At 44.6% G+C, this 15,906-nt stretch overlaps 2 protein-coding genes across 2 annotated transcripts in view; both read right to left on the bottom strand.

Moving 5' to 3' along the window:
- The window catches only part of LOC138670055 (G-protein coupled receptor 54-like), a 266,454-nt gene that overhangs the window by 92,049 nt on the left and 158,499 nt on the right, over positions 1 to 15,906 (bottom strand). The gene's annotated exons all lie outside the window — the stretch shown is intronic.
- LOC138657513 (uncharacterized) lies at positions 6,913 to 10,416 on the bottom strand. Its single transcript, XM_069745290.1, has 3 exons — positions 9,477 to 10,416; positions 7,187 to 7,305; positions 6,913 to 7,065 (listed from the first exon to the last, which is right to left on the bottom strand). Exons 1-3 carry the CDS (start codon positions 10,414 to 10,416, stop codon positions 6,913 to 6,915), a joined length of 1,212 nt encoding a protein of 403 aa, XP_069601391.1.

The following is a 15,906-nucleotide window of genomic DNA, read 5'->3' as shown; positions in this document are numbered from 1 at the left end:
CTGTGCCCGTCGCTGATTGGTCGCGGCAGCCATGACAGGCAGCTGCCGAGACCAATCAGTGAACGAATAATCGTGACAGAAGGACAGACAGACAGACGGAAGTACCCCTTAGACAATTATGTATATAGATGAAACAGTGTGATCAGCAGTGCTAAATGGGTGTGGTTGGGACTTGGATATGGGTCTGATTAGTTGTGAAATGGGTGTGGTCAGAGGCATGGCCTAAAATTTGCAACCTTTAGGCCTTTTTCCTTCAAAAGTTGGGAGGTATGGCACCGCATTTCCCAGATCACAGCAAGTACCGCAAATCCCATAGGGAATGAATGAAACCAAACGCAGTGTTGCCGTAAGTGATCCGTTACATGGCAGATGCAGAAAAACTGCCCGATCTGCTGCAAAAGGCGACTTTCACAACAGCGATTCTTGCCAAAGTCTATGCGGATAGTGCCATAATCACCAATGGGGGAGGCAGGCACTAAAAGTGCTTAGGGCAGCAGAAACTCTAAATACGGCCCTGTTCCTATGAATCACTAACCTAATATTTCGTTGTATACACACAGTTTTTTAGAACTGCTTCACATCTATGTTGCACAGAGTGAACCAACTTCTGGCACCTGTCAACTGTTATTCCAACCCAGGATGCTTTGACTATATCCCACAACTTTGTGACATTTGTTGTTGACTGACTCAGAAACAGAATTTTTGATGTCACCTTCCAAGTATTCCATCGGATTAAGGTCCATGGATTGGGCTGGCTGCTCCATAACCTCAATTTTGTTGGACTGGGACCAAGATTTTTCTTGTTTATTGGTGTGTTTAGGGTCGTTGTCTTGTTGAAACTCCCATTTCAAGGGCATCTCTTCTTCAGCGTAAGGCAACATGACTTCTTCAAGTATTTTAATATATGCAAACTGGTCCATGATCCCTGTTATGTGGTAAATAGGTCCAGCACCATAGTAAGAGAAGCATGCCCATATTATGATACTTGCACCACCACGCTTCACTGTCTTCAGAGTGTACTGTGTCTTGAAAGCAGAGTTTGGGGGTTGTCTGACGAACTGTCTGCAGCCCTTGTACTCAAATAGAACAATTTTACTTTCATCAATTCACAAAACGTTCTCCATTTCTCTTTAGGCCAGTTTAGCAACTTGTCTCCGCTTAAGTAAGTCTTTTTTTTTTTTTTTTTTTTTAACAGTGGGACTTTGCGGGGACTTCTAACTAAGAGTTTAGCTTCACATAGGCATCTTCTGTCACAGTACTCACAGGTGACTTGAGACTGTCTTTGATTATCCTGAAGCTGATCATTGGCTGAGCCTTTGCCATTCTGGCTATTCTTCCATCCATATGAATGGTAGTCTTCAATTTTCTTCCACGTATCTCAGGTTTGGCTTAACATTTTAAAGCACTGGAGATCATTTTAGCTGAACAGCCTATCAATGTCTGCACTTCTTTATAAGTTTTACTCTCTCCAATCTACTTTTAATCAAAGTACTGAGTTCTTCTGAACAATGTCTTGAATGACCCATATTTCTCAGGCTTGCAAGGAGAAATACATGCACACAGGGTCGGACTGGCACACCAGGACACCGGAGAAATGCCCAGTGGGCCCCAGAAAGAAGGAGGGAGAAAAAAATATTTTTTGTAAGAATGCGGGCCCTTTAAAAGTGCAGAGGCGTGCGCAGCTGCGTGCACGCAGTCCTGACCCACCACCACGACCAGGGCCGGCGACACCACCCAGCAAACCCTGGTAAGTGATGGGGCCATGGGCGTGGGACACACGCTATGGGGTCCGTGAGTCGAGAGATCCCGGTGCCAACCCTGGCACGGGCCTCCTCTAATACTCACCCTCTTTTCGTTTCCAGCAGCTGCAGTGTCTTCAGCGATGCGATGCGATGTCTCAGGGCAGAGGGCGTGATGACGTCATCACAGCGGGCTCAGCCTCTATGTCCTGAACACTGCAGTTGGGAGACGCTGAGTGTAACAAACCTGCAGTGGTAATTTGAGAGGTGAGTATTTGATTTTTTTTATGTATGCAGCATTTCATGGGGCCCATGATGTACTGTATGGAGGAGCATTACATGGGGCTCATAATGTACTGTATGGAGGAGCATTACATGGGGCTTATGATATACTGTTTGGAGGAGCATTACATGAGGCACGTGATGTACTGTATGAAGGAACATTACATGGGGCCCATGATGTGCTGTATGGAGGAGCATTACATGGTGCCAATAATACTGTATGGAGGACTATGTTGTGCCCATATATAGTACTTTACCTGTTTTTCTTATCTATGCATCAGGTATCGTGGCATGTGTTAAAGGGGCCCACTGATACACTTTTGCCCGAGGCCCATGAAAACCTGGAGCCAGCCCTGGCAATGACGCACACTAAGATGCATGCCAGCTGCAGCTGTGATGGGGTGCTTTGTTCTGTGACAGGCCGTGCCTCAACGTCACACAGCAGATATGTCAAATGGCTGCCAGCCTATCAGAGGTGAGAAGAATCCCCCCGTGATTGGGCAAAGTAGTGGCTATAGGGGCTGACATAGGGTCCCATGGAACAAAACGGGGTCCTGTTACTGTGCAGGGCAGCACTATGTCTTTTTTTTCTTCATCTTACGTAGTGAAGAAGTCGGGGAAATAGTGGGGAATGTGCTCTGAAAGTGATCAGCTATTGATAACTGGGTTATTTTCTGCAGAGACGAGTCATGGCTACAAGAAGTGATGGCATTCTGCACTAGATGAAGATGAAAGACTTCAACTACAGATGTCACTGGTGAGTCAGTGTGTTACTTGTACACTTACACTATATACTGTTTACTGTGTACAGAGCTCCTCTTTATAATGTCACTGGTGATCACTGTATTATCTGTACACTGACACTATACAGTACAGACCAAAAGTTTGGACACATCTTCTCATTCAAAGATTTTTCTGTATTTTCATGACTATGAAATTGTAAATTCATACTGAAGGCATCAAAACTATGAATTAACACATTTGGAATTATATACTTAACAAAAAAGTGTGAAACAACTGAAAATATGTCTTATATTCCAGGTTATTCAAAGTAGCCACCTTTTGCTTTGAAGACTGCTTTGCACACTCTTGGCATTCTCTTGATGAGCTTCAAGAGGTAGTCACTGGAAATGGTCTTCCAACAGTCTTGAAGGAGTTCCCAGAGATGCTTAGCACTTGTTGACCCTTTTGCCTTCATTCTGCGGTCCAGCTCACCCCAAACCATCTCGATTGGGTTCAGGTCTGGCGTAGCACCCCATCACACTGCAGGTGACTAACACTGAGGGCAATCTGGCCTGTTTATCCAGCCTCGAGGCTCCTTGGAAACCCTGGCCAGATTGCCCTCATGTGCAGAAGTCAGGGAGCGATGCCTGCAGCTCCACTGCCTACAGGAGAAAGTGGTACTGGAGCTGCAGGGAACCGTCCTGCTTCGTGCATGGCACTTCTTGTCTGATACAGCAGCGCAGCTGGATGTCGTCAGCATTCAGCATGCAACTGTGCCAGAGTGGAAGCTGCCGGCGATGAAGATGCTGCTGGGGAATGTGCGGAGAGGTGGGTGGTGCTCTGTGTGTGTGTGTCTGTCTGTGTGCTTGCGGGGGAACGTGCAGAGAGGTGTGTCTGTGTAGGTGGTGGAGAGGTCAGTGATGGGGGTGATGGAAAGGATGATGGGGTGGTAGGGAGGAAGCAATGATGGAGGTGGTAGGGGAGGAGGCAATGATCGAGGTGGTGGAATGGGCAATGATGGGGGTGATGGGGAGAAAACAATGATAGAGGTGGTGGAAAGGGCAATGATGGGGTAGTGAGGAAGAAGGCAATGATAGAGGTGGTGGAAAGGGCAATGATGGGGTGGTGGAGGTGAGAAGGCAATGATGGAGGTAGTGGAGAGGGTAATGAAGGGGCTACATTATATTCTATGAGGGGGGTACATTATATTCTATGAGGGTTGCATTATAATTTATGAGGGGGCTACATTATATTCTATGAGGGGGCAACCCCAACCCCTGCTACATAATTAAAACTTGGACTACCTTATATTATACCCTAATATTAGCCTGTTTTACCGTACTATCGGTGGTCTTGTATTTATTTCTATGTAGCTACATATTGGGCCCCAAGAATGATTTTCTCTGGTGGGCCCAGGGTGCTCCAGTCCGACTCTGCAGTGAGCTCCTGTGTATAATGTCACAGGTGATCACAGCATTACTTGTAAACTGACAGTATACACAGAGCTCCTGTGTATAATGTCACTGGTGATCACTGCATTACCTGTACACTGACAATATGTACTCTATACTATGTACAGAGGTCCTGTGTAAAATAACACTGGTGATCACTGCATTACCTGTACACTGACAATATGTACTCTATACTGTGTACAGAGGTCCTGTGTAAAATAACACTGGTGATCACTGCATTACCTGCAGACTGAAACTATTTACAGAGCTCCTATGTATAATGTCTCCAGTGGTAATATTAATGTTATTAGTATTGTGATTTTTATTAATGATCAGTGTTGTAGTACTCGATCATTATGTGGTAGTAATATGTGATCAGGTCATGATGAGAGATGAGCGAATTTGATCGGGTTCCTTCTTATTCGGCAAGCTATAGCGCTTCCTGAATAAGCTGCAGAGGGAACCCGGCTACCTGGATTGCTCCTGCTGATCAGATGATCGGCGCCACAGCTGCATGTGTCACGGTTGTTTCACTGTCACAACACATGCATGGAGAGCCTGTTTGTTGGGCTCACCATGCATGTGTTGGGACTAGGATGCGGGGGGACAGCACCTTAGAAGGTTTTTGTTTGTTTGTTTGTTTTTTTAAGTCCAGTAGGTTGCAGGGGCAGGCCAAGTTTTTTTAAGCGGGATATTTCGATATGTGAGTGCATGGCGGGGGAAGGAGAGCACTAATCAGCTCCCTGCCTAAACGGAAGAAATAACATCTGAATGGTACAGGACCTGTGATGGCGTCAAGATCATGTGACTCAAGGGGGAGGAGCCACAGAGTTTTGCTGGCTGGAAGTTGCAGGAGAAGCTGAAGGAGATGGGGAAACTTGTGAGAGGTAATGAGGGAATGGTTACATGTGGAGTGCAGGGTGTATGTGATAGAGGGGTGCAGGCTCTGTGGGGGTAAAGACTGACAGGGATGTGTGGTGTTACAGGCTGTGGGAAATAGAGAGGCCCAGACTGTGACAGAGAAGTGCAGGTGTGTGCGATAGAGGGGAGATAGAGGGTGCAGGGTGCAAGAGAGAGAGAGAGGTGCAGGGTGCAAGAGAGAGAGGTGCAGGGTGCATGAGAAAGAGGGGTGCAGGGTGTAAGAGAGAGAGGGGTGCAGGATGCAGGAGATAGAGGGGTTCAGGGTGTGTGCAGTTCCAGCCACCAACGACAGTTGATTGATGGGAGTGGCAGGCGTTGCACCCCCACCGATCAGACATTGATGACCTATGCTAAGGATGGGTCATCCCCTTAGGACAGGGGTTGTCCTATGTTTAGGTCATCAATGTTAAAGTAGTGCCTCTTTAAACAATCTTGTCATTTATTTCACTCAGTGGACAAACATTTTGCTCGTGCATTGTGTGATTGACCGTCTATTCTGTGTAAATGCATTCGGTGGCTCTGTCGGGCTTAGTTCTGAACCTCCACAAAACAGGGTTCAGTGATATGCGCTGATGGGGTCATTGAGTCAGCACGTGCTCTATCGTGCATCATTTTTGGCTGTATACGCCTTGTTCAGGCAGGTGTCAAGGATGCATCTGGCTCCAAATTTTGCAGCAGGACAACGAGCCCAAACATATAGCCAATACCATTAAAGTGGCAATCCAGACTTAGAACAAGAGTCTGTATTCACACTATTATGGTTCCCTGATACAAGAAAGCGATCCCGTGACCTTATGCATGTGATTTGCATACCTGGGGTCACATGCCAATTCCATGTATTCGGCTTCTCTCAATAAAAGTGAATTGATTGCATTTGTTTCTAAGGCTAGTTTCACACTAGCGTTTTGAGGAGCTGCGGAGGGCTGCGGACTTCCTCCGTGAAGCCCCGCCCTCGGCCGCACCTCTGCCGCTAGCTCCGCCTACTTCTGCATGCGGCGTGCATGCGGCCTGCGTACCTATCTTTAACATTAGGTACGCAGGTCATGCCGCTGTATGCAGATGCTTCCGCATGCGTCGTTTTGATGATGTGGAGAAAATAAAATTGCTACAAGCTGCGTTCTACGCTGGTCGCCGCATCGTCAAAACGACATACATATAGGAGGACAACGGGAGTTTTTAGAAAAAGATACATATTTATTAGAAAACTAGTAAAAAAAAAAAAAAAAAAAATTAACACACAATTAAAAAACACCAATGAAACATACCAGAGGGACATACATGTAGATATATATAAAGTGTGGACCAAATGTAACCATACTCAAAATATGACACAAATAAGATCCTAAATCTCCTAAGCGACCCCCAGGAGCGGAGAAAAATACCTCCTAATGGCAAAACAACCTACACACCGCACGTCCTGCAATTATAGCCACTGTGGCTGTGTGCATGTGGGAAGGTAATGAATGCAATAAAGTGAGACACATCCTACCGCAAACAAGGGTGGAGATAAAGTGTGTCCCAGGGAACCATATGTGTCTAACACCAAAAATCACTGTAGAAATCTCTCCTTGGACCCCACATAAACCAAGGATCTTACCACATGAAGATGCCCCCTGGATTGGGCGCTACCCCCGACGCACGTTTCGCTGCCGTTATACTGCTTTCTCAAGGGGATGTGTTGTTTCTGTGGGCTGTAGGACCTTATATCCCATAATTCCCAGGTCACATGCTAATCATGTGACCGGGTGAGTCATCAAGCCATATAAAGCGGCGCATGCGCTCGCGGCTCACCGCCCCTACCACCCCGTAGCCCGGCCTACGTCTAGCAGATGGTGATTGGCCGCAAGAAACCTAGCAACCGAATCAACATCCACGGACGTGAACAGGCCGGACACCAGGGGCGCAGGGACCGAGGCAAGCGCGCGCACGCGCACTACAGCATGTACTCCCTAGCGGGTATGGATATGGAACAGCACACACAAAACTGCCACCACCGTATAAATAGTATGCACAATATAGATGGCGTATATGAGTCCGGTTCCGGCGGCAATCCATAGTCCATATTCTTACAAGGATCCATGATCCATATTCTTGCAGGGAGTAGAATAAGATGTCATATAGTGCAACTGCTTGCTTGAGAACCCCACCGTGATCAATGGGAGAAGTCGATCCCACACACACAAAGCAATCTAAATTAATAAAAAATAAGAATAAAATTACACACAAATTAAAACAACACACAAAAGAGGAAAATCCACAGGGGAAACCTTATTGAGAGTAACCCATTATGTCTTATTACAGGAAAGGGGCGAAATTTCGAGCTTCATTTAACCCATGAGGTTTGGTTGTGTCTAACACCACTATCCATTTTAACTCACGCTGAGCCAAAACTTGTTTGATGTTGCCACCTCTAATCCCCATATGCACCAATTCGATGCCCCGCACCTTAAAACTCCTTGGGTCACAATTATGTACTTCGCGAAAGTGCTTGGGGATAGTGGTTAATTCTGATATGTCAGCCACCGTCTTCGCCGCGCCAATGCCCCGCACGTGCTCCCTCACCCTCACTCTCAGTTCTCTGGATGTCAAACCCACATATATTAGTGGGCACCCGCACGTAGCATAATAAATAACATTCTTGCTACTGCAGGAAATATAATCTTTGATCTGAAATTCCCTCTTTCCATCCGCTGAGTGGAATGAGGTGCAGCGCAGGACATTGGCGCAGGCCAGACAGTGGCCACACGTGTAACAACCCCTAGTTCATCGCGAGATCCCAAACAAATTGGTAACGGGTGGGGTGTAATGACTTTTGACCAAGAGGTCTTTTAGGTTTTTGGCCCTACGTGGGGTCATAAGTGGACTGTCGGATAAGTACGGACCCAGGGAGAGCTCAGTGCTCAAAATACGCCAATGTTTTGCCAAGATGGTTCTGATGTTATTCCATTCGTGGTTATATTCAGATATAAATCTGATTGTTTCGTTACCCTCCTCCTTTTCCGTTTTTTTATATAGCAGATGATTGCGTGGAGTCCTCCTGGCCCTGTTATACCCGTATCGAATACACCTTTTACTATAGCCTCTTTCTTGGAAGCGTTTACTCAGATCTTCCGCCTGTTGTTTGAAGCTATCCTCAGTCGAGCAGATCCGCCTCATCCGGAGGAACTGTCCGACCGGGACGGCCCTGATTGTGGCTTGGCTGTGCCCAGATGAAGCATGTACCAATGAATTGACCGCCGTCTCTTTGCGGAAAACATCAGTTTGAATAGATGAATCGGAACTCACCCTCAAGCAGATGTCCAAAAAATCAATTGTGTTATAATCATACCTGTAGGTGAGTCTGATATTAAATGTGTTCATATTGAGCACAGCCATAAAATGCCTGAGTTGTTGTTCTGTCCCACTCCACAAAAAAACAAAACATCATCAATGTAGCGTAGCCAACACAGCACATGGTCGGCGGCCCCCGCGTCACCAAAAACCAACCTCTCCCAGAAACCCAGGAAGAGGTTGGCGTACGCGGGCGCGCAGGCCGCACCCATGGCTGCGCCACGCTTTTGTTGGTAAAAGCAATCTTTAAAAGTAAAAAAATTATGGGTAAGGACAAACTCCAACAACTCAAGGATAAGCTCACCCAGAGGGCCGTCCAGGTCGGAGGCCCCCAGAAAGAAGCGGACCGCCCGTAGTCCATCCTGGTGATCGATACAGGTATACAGGGCCTCCACGTCAGCCGTCACAAGGAGAGTCCCCTGGTCCACAAAGACCCCGTCAACCCTGGTCAAGACGTCCGTTGTGTCTTTGACAAATGATGGTAATGTTTCCACAAGTTTTTTTAAATAGTGGTCAATAAATTTGCAGACAGGGTCACATATACCCTGTATGCCTGACATAATCGGACGTCCAGGGGGGCTGACCGGGTCCTTGTGGACCTTGAGAAGAAGGTAAAAGGTTGGAACCCTTGGAAATTTAACAATCAGACCATCTAGCACCTTTTTATTAATTACTCCATCTTCAAATGCCCGATATAAAATTCCCTGTAGCTTCCCCGAGAAGGAGGCCCCCGGATCCCGGGAAAGCTTAGTGTAAACATTGCCATCCCGGAGCTGTCTAAAGGCTTCCTTTTCATACTTTTCCACCGGCCATACCACGATGTTTCCCCCCTTGTCTGCTGCTTTGATGACCACATCCTCCATAGACTGGAGTTGACGAATAGCTTTCTTCGTCAAATTGTCATACTCTCTGCGTGTGGAAAGCTTCTTAAGATCTTCCGTAACTAATTTCGTGAATACCTCCACCGCAGGACACAGAGACAAGGGGGGAAACCTAGTGGACTTAGGAAAAATAGCCGATGGAAACTCACCTCCAGACGTTGTAGTTTGCTCCTCCAAAAGCTCCTCCAAAATCCGGAGAGCCTCCTCCTCAGTGCAGCCCAGAGGATCCGACCCATGTCCTCTACCAAAGTGCAATTTCTTCAACACCAGTTTACGAGAAAACAGGTGAAGATCTTTTAGAGCTGTGAAGAAATTAAAACCATTAGTAGGTGAGAATGATAAACCTCTCCCAAGCACCCTAAGTTGGCAATTGGTGAGGACATGGTCAGAAAGGTTGATTACCTGTAACCCTCCCTGGGCCCGAACGTCCGACTGTTTGGTCACTGTTCCCTTCTTTACATTTTGTCTAGTGGTCATTCTGTCACTCCCATGCGGACCCTCATTATTTTTATCCTGGAGGCCTTTTTTCCCTCCATGTCTTTCTTCCATAGATGTGGTGGATTTATATGATGTAGATCGAGACCTGGAGCGTGATTCGTTTCGGAAAAAAGGACGTGATCGTTCATTCCCATTTCTCCATCTGTACATTTTATTCATTTGTCTATCATTGCTATCCCGCTGAAATTCCTTAGATTTTACTTGTTGGATGTCCTCCACCCATTTTTGAACTTCCTTATCCACCTCCTCCTTAAATTTCTTTAGGGTTTCCCCAGACATCTCTGTTTTGATAACCGCCTGTAGGCTCTCAATTTCAGTCTCCATTTCTTTTAGGGAACTAGCATTCATTTCTTTGAGAATCTCCATGAATCCCACTGAACATTTGCTGGCACATTCCTCCCACCTCTCCCTAATGGCAACATCATCCACCGGGAAAGACGGGAATACCTGTACTCTTAAACCCCTTGGGATTAATCCCTTTTGCAGGTATTTATCCAGGAACGCATGATTCCACCAGACCTTGGTGCGTTTTCTCAATAGGTCCTTAAACGTCGCCACCGTCTCCTGTAACCCCCTGGAATTCCCCTCCATGCCCAATTCATTGGTGTCATTAAAAACGCTATCAATTTGCGTGAGCCATGTGCCGTCACGGGCTCTAAAGTCCATTTTTGTATTGCTGGGACCTGCTGTGATAAACACAGAAATAATTAGCACACCAAATAAACCCAGACTCATAATAGAACAGTGGCCAGAGACCATATCTCGGCTCACTTCACAAGCTACTCCCCATATAACGATATACATATAGGAGGACAGCGGGAGTTTTTAGAAAAAGATACATATTTATTAGAAAACTAGTCAAAACGACGCATGCGGAAGCATCCGCATACAGCCGCATGAGCTGCCTACCTAATGTTAAAGATAGGTACGCAGGCTGCATGCCGGCCGTATGCAGAAGTTGGCGGAGCTAGCGGCGGAGGTGCGGCCGAGGGTGGGGCTTCACGGAGGAAGTCCGCAGCCGTCCGCAACGCTAATGTGAAACCAGCCTTAGTGATAAACATGAATAAAAATGTGACCTTCTGAAGGTTTTGTATTGGCTGGAAGTGAGCACTTCTTCAGTTAAACAAAACGGGATAAAACAATTTAAGCAACCTGGATGACCACTGAGAAAAAATTATTCGGCTTCTCTCAGATTGTAACACATGGATGTGTTAATCTAGGATCACATTGTCGGCCAAGCACATTGATATGTGCGGGTTTGGTTGACCTTAGTCTAATGTGTATGGGTACATTAACTACTATTTAATGGTAATGGGCACTTTTCGGCATCTTTCACTCTTCTGTGTTTAAACACGTATGTGTAAAATGGTTCAGGTGTCATCAGTGTACGGTCTGTGCGTCATCAGTGTACAATCCGTGTGTCATCAGTGTACGGTCCGTGCGTCATCAGTGTACGGTCCGTGCGTCATCAGTGTACGGTCCGTGCGTCATCAGTGTACGGTCCGTGTGTCAACAGAGTAAGGTCCGTGCGTCATCAGTGTACAGCCCGTGTGTCATCAGTGTACGTACGGTCCCTGCATCATCAGTGTACGGTCCATGCGTCATCAGTGTACGGTCAATGCATCATCAGTGTACGGTCTGTGTGTCATCAGTGTATGGTCCGTGTGTCATCAGTGTACAGTCGGTGCGTCATCAGTTTATGGTTTGTGTATCATCAGTACACAGTCTGTGTCTCATCAGTGTACAGTCAGTATGCCCGTTTTTACCATCAGTTATCGTTGGTGGTTTTCACAGATGGATAAATAAATGACAAAGCCTCTGCTACTTTGCAATGTTAATCACAGACAGCACACGGATGGCGCACGGACTGTGTACTAATACTACCCATGTGATATGTTTTGTTTCTGGACCCATAGACTTGTGTTAGCACTTTCCATATGTTGTACTGTAAAAAAAAGACAAATCTCCGTAAGTTTTGCACAGGCACACAGTCCGTGAAAAATCACGGATATGTGGACTGCCTCGTAGCCTATAATGGTTACCTGTAGTTGTGAAAAATACGAATAGAATTTCTATATGTACCAATGACGGCTGCATGAGACTGTTGTCTGACTAGCCAATAGGAGGAGTGACCACTTACAGTGCCTAGGGCAGCATGAATGCCAAATACGGTACTGACTATGGTTTTGCCTTACAAACACTGATGAAAAATGCTGACCAAATACTAAACACTGATGAAAAATGCTGACCAAATACTGAACGTGTGAACGTAGCCAAAGGATAAGTGTTAAGTTATAGACTGGTGAGGATCCGACTGCTGGGACCTGCACTGATCTGCAGAATGTGAACTCTTATCCTCATTAGTATGGAGCGGCATGTATTACTCGACCACTGATCCATTCATTCCCTAAGGGGCTGCACTTGGCTTTTTCTGGAAGCCCCCAAAGATGATGAATGGCGCTGCGGTCAGACACCCCATCTGCAGCTCCATTTTAAAACTGGGATAAAAGTGTCATGTCAGGAGATAAAGTTCCCCATTCTTCAGATCGGTGCAGTTTCCAATGGTCGTATTCCACCGATCAATAAGTTATTGCCTTCCGAACCTGTGGATCGGTGAAAACTTGCTTTTGCAAACTACCATAATTGTACATTCCTCTTATGGTGTGCACACAGTAGATGTGCAGGAGCCACCTGTATTTTACAGTAGATGCACCACTATATCGGGGATAACGGCTAATTTATTTGCATATAGCTGTAGGGTCCCAGACACCCCAGTCTGACCCTGTATGTACAGCATGATCTGGCTTCACCCTTATATAAGGGCCACATGATTCACGCCTGTTTCTTCACAGAATGATTGACCTCATTAACTGAACTCCACAGTGCTATTATTTTGAACACCCCCCCACATTTCAATTAATTATTCTAATACACAGCCTCAAAAACCTTCAGTTCATGAATGCGGAGTCTAGTGGTTTTCTTAGAATTTACTTTACCAAATGGTAAATTGTTTGTGGTAATATCATTTATACCAAAAACAGTGAGTAATCTGGTTAGTCATATTGGACTGCTATTATTTTGAACACTACTGTATGTCAGGGGCTCTCTAAATGTGACATAGCATTCACAATCTATTCCACACAAACACCACTCTTTCCTTTCCTAGCCTTTACATGTGCCAAAACAGAAGTTTTTGACCACTTATTGGGTATCATTGCATTTGAGAGAATTTGCGTAATAAATTATAAGATCTGTTTTCTCCTATTATACATTGTGAAAATTACAAACATCTAGATAAGCTCCTTGAGTGGTCCAGTTTCCAATATGTGGTCACTTGTTTCCACTCTTTAGGCACATGAGGGGCTCTCCAAATGCAACATGGCATCTGCTAATGATTCCAGCAAATTTTGCATTCAGAAAGTCAGAAGGCGCTCCTTCCATTCTGAGCCCTGCTGTTGGCCCAAACAGTAGTTTTCCCCAACATATGGGTTATTGGCGTACTCGGGAGAAATTGCACAGCAAAGTTTTGTGTTTATTTTCTCCTCTTCCCTTGTGAAAATATAAAAATTGGGTCTTAAGTAACATTTTTGTGAAAAAAAAGTAAAAGGTTAATTTTTTTCATTCCACATTGCTGTAGTTCCTGTGAAGCAAATGAAGGGTAATTGAACTTCTTGAATGTGGTTTCGAGCACCTTGAGGGGTGCAGTTTTTTGAATGGTGTAACTTTTGGGTAGTTTCTTTCATATAGGCACCCCCCAAAGTCATTTCAAATGTGATGTGGTCCCTAAATAAATGGTGTAGCAAATTTTGTTAGAAAAATGAGAAATTGTTGATCAACATTTAACCCTTCTTAATTCCTAACAAAAATAAAATAGGTTTAAAACATTATGCAGATGTAAAGTGGAAATGTGGTAAATGTTTGTGCGACATAACTCTATTTTAAGAGAATAACAATTAAAAGTTTGAAAATTGCATCATTTTGCAAATTAGCTCCAAATTTCCAATATTTTCACGAATAAGAACAAGTTATATCGAATAAATTTTACCACTATTATGAACTACACTATTGTTATGATCAGGTGACCTTGGAGCAGCATGAAAACTTTCCCTGGAGTAGGTGGTAACTATACAGACCGCAAACCCTGATCTTAACACGGCAACTAGAAGTAGCCGTGGGGTGTGCCTAACAAAACCTAGACACCTCGACACAGCCGGTGGACTAAATACCCCTAAAGATGGAAATAGGAATACTATCTTGCCTCAGAGCAGAACCCCAAAGAATAGGCAGCCCCCCCCACAAATAATGACTGTGAGTAGTAGAGGAAAAAACACATGTAGGCAGGAAACAGGATTAAGCAAATGAGGCCACACTAGCTAAATAGGAAAGGATAGGACAAGATACTAAGCGGTCAGTAATAAAATCCTTCCAAAAAATCCACAGCAGAAAATACAAAAACTCCACCATCTAACTAAAGATGTGGAGTGTATATCTGCAACTCCAGAGAATCCAACAAGACTGAGAAAACACTGACACAGTCTAAGCTGGACAAGAGAAAAACAAATGAATAGCACAGAATACTAGCACACCGCATGTGTGCCACAGAAAAAGGAAACAGACACTTATCTTTTGCTGAATTGGCAGCTAAGCAGGAGAGCCAGAAAGTGATCCAACACTTCACAAGAAACATTGACAACTGGAAAGGACTAATGAGTCCTGCAAACCTAAATACCCCAGTCAGATTTGCAATCAGCAGATACACCTGTCCAGAACTGCAGGCCAGGAACAACTGCATTACCACCTACAGCCACCACTATGTCATGAAAAAACAGTCTCAGAATCAGTGGAATCTGTTCAGAGTTATTCAATTATGATTATTTTGATAAGTCTTTTGTAAGTGGGTCCACTCTAAAAAACATAAAAAAAAATTCTGAAAAAATGCTTTAGAGATAATTCCTATTCATGTCTTTTGTAAAACGACTTGTTGATCATATGTTCAGTCTTCTGAGTGGTTTTTTTTTCCAGCTTCAGGTTTTGCAAAAATGCTTGGTAGGAGAACAGAATACACATGTCGTTTCTTTGAAGCAGTCCCTGACATAATGTAAAATGCTCCAAAATAGGCGCTGTCCAATGAAAAGACTGCAAGAAAATTCTTGAGGAGAAAGCTCTCCAAAAACCCGATAAACTCTTCAAAAAACCGTCAGGAAAACAAAAAGCTCATCATTGTTATCCATTTGCTATTACAAACATGGACTTCCTGAGGTCACTCAGTGAGGAGCCGTTGAAGTGAAAATGGGAAATGATGTCTGTCAAACTCCCTATATGCAGCGATCACTTTTAATCACATCATCAAAGGAGTTAATAGATCTGCAAACAATGAGACCGTTCATTTTTCTCTGCTTTATTTCAACATAAGAGAAATGTGTTGTAATGATAGATGAGAATTAATGAGGATTAACCCCTTTCTGACCTCGGACGGGATAGTACGTCCAAGGTCAGAAGCCCCGCTTTGATGAGGGCTCCAGCGGTGAGCCCGCATCAAAGCCGGGACATGTCAGCTGTTTTGAACAGCTGACATGTGCCCGTAATATTAACCCCTTTACCCCCAAGGGTGGTTTGCACGTCAATGACCAGGCCAATTTTTACAATTCTGACCACTGTCCCTTTATGAGGTTATAACTCTGAAACGCTTCAACGGATCCTGGTGATTCTGACATTGTTTTCTCGTGACATATTGTACTTCATGATAGTGGTAAAATTTCTTTGATAGTACCTGCGTTTATTTGTGAAAAAAACGGAAATTTGGCGAAAATTTTGAAAATTTCGCAATTTTCAAACTTTTAATTTTTATGCAATTAAATCACAGAGATATGTCACACAAAATACTTAATAAGTAACATTTCCCACATGTCTCCTTTACATCAGCATAATTTTGGAACCAATTTTTTTTTTTGTTAGGGAGTTATAAGGGTTAAAAGTTGACCAGCAATTTCTCATTTTTACAACACCATTTTTTTTTAGGGACCACGTCTCATTTGAAGTCATTTTGAGGGGTCTATATGATAGAAAATGCCCAAGTGTGAC

This window comes from Ranitomeya imitator, chromosome 1 (assembly GCF_032444005.1).
Source record: "Ranitomeya imitator isolate aRanImi1 chromosome 1, aRanImi1.pri, whole genome shotgun sequence".
NCBI lineage: Eukaryota > Metazoa > Chordata > Amphibia > Anura > Dendrobatidae > Ranitomeya > Ranitomeya imitator.
The sequence above is the reverse complement of the archived record's forward strand: the minus strand, read 5'-3'. Positions and strand labels throughout refer to the sequence as shown.

Bases quoted from the DNA above. Each gene is read 5' to 3' on its own strand.
- LOC138657513 (XM_069745290.1), bottom strand. From the start codon at position 10,416: ATGGAGGGGAATTCCAGGGGGTTACAGGAGACGGTGGCGACGTTTAAG. The intron at 7,306-9,476 runs GTGAGTTTCCAT...TTATTAATTTAG, and splicing joins GCAAACTACAACGTCTGGAG to ATTGCTTTGTGTGTGTGGGA. The intron at 7,066-7,186 runs GTAAGAATATGG...CATACCCGCTAG, and splicing joins AATATGGATCATGGATCCTT to GGAGTACATGCTGTAGTGCG.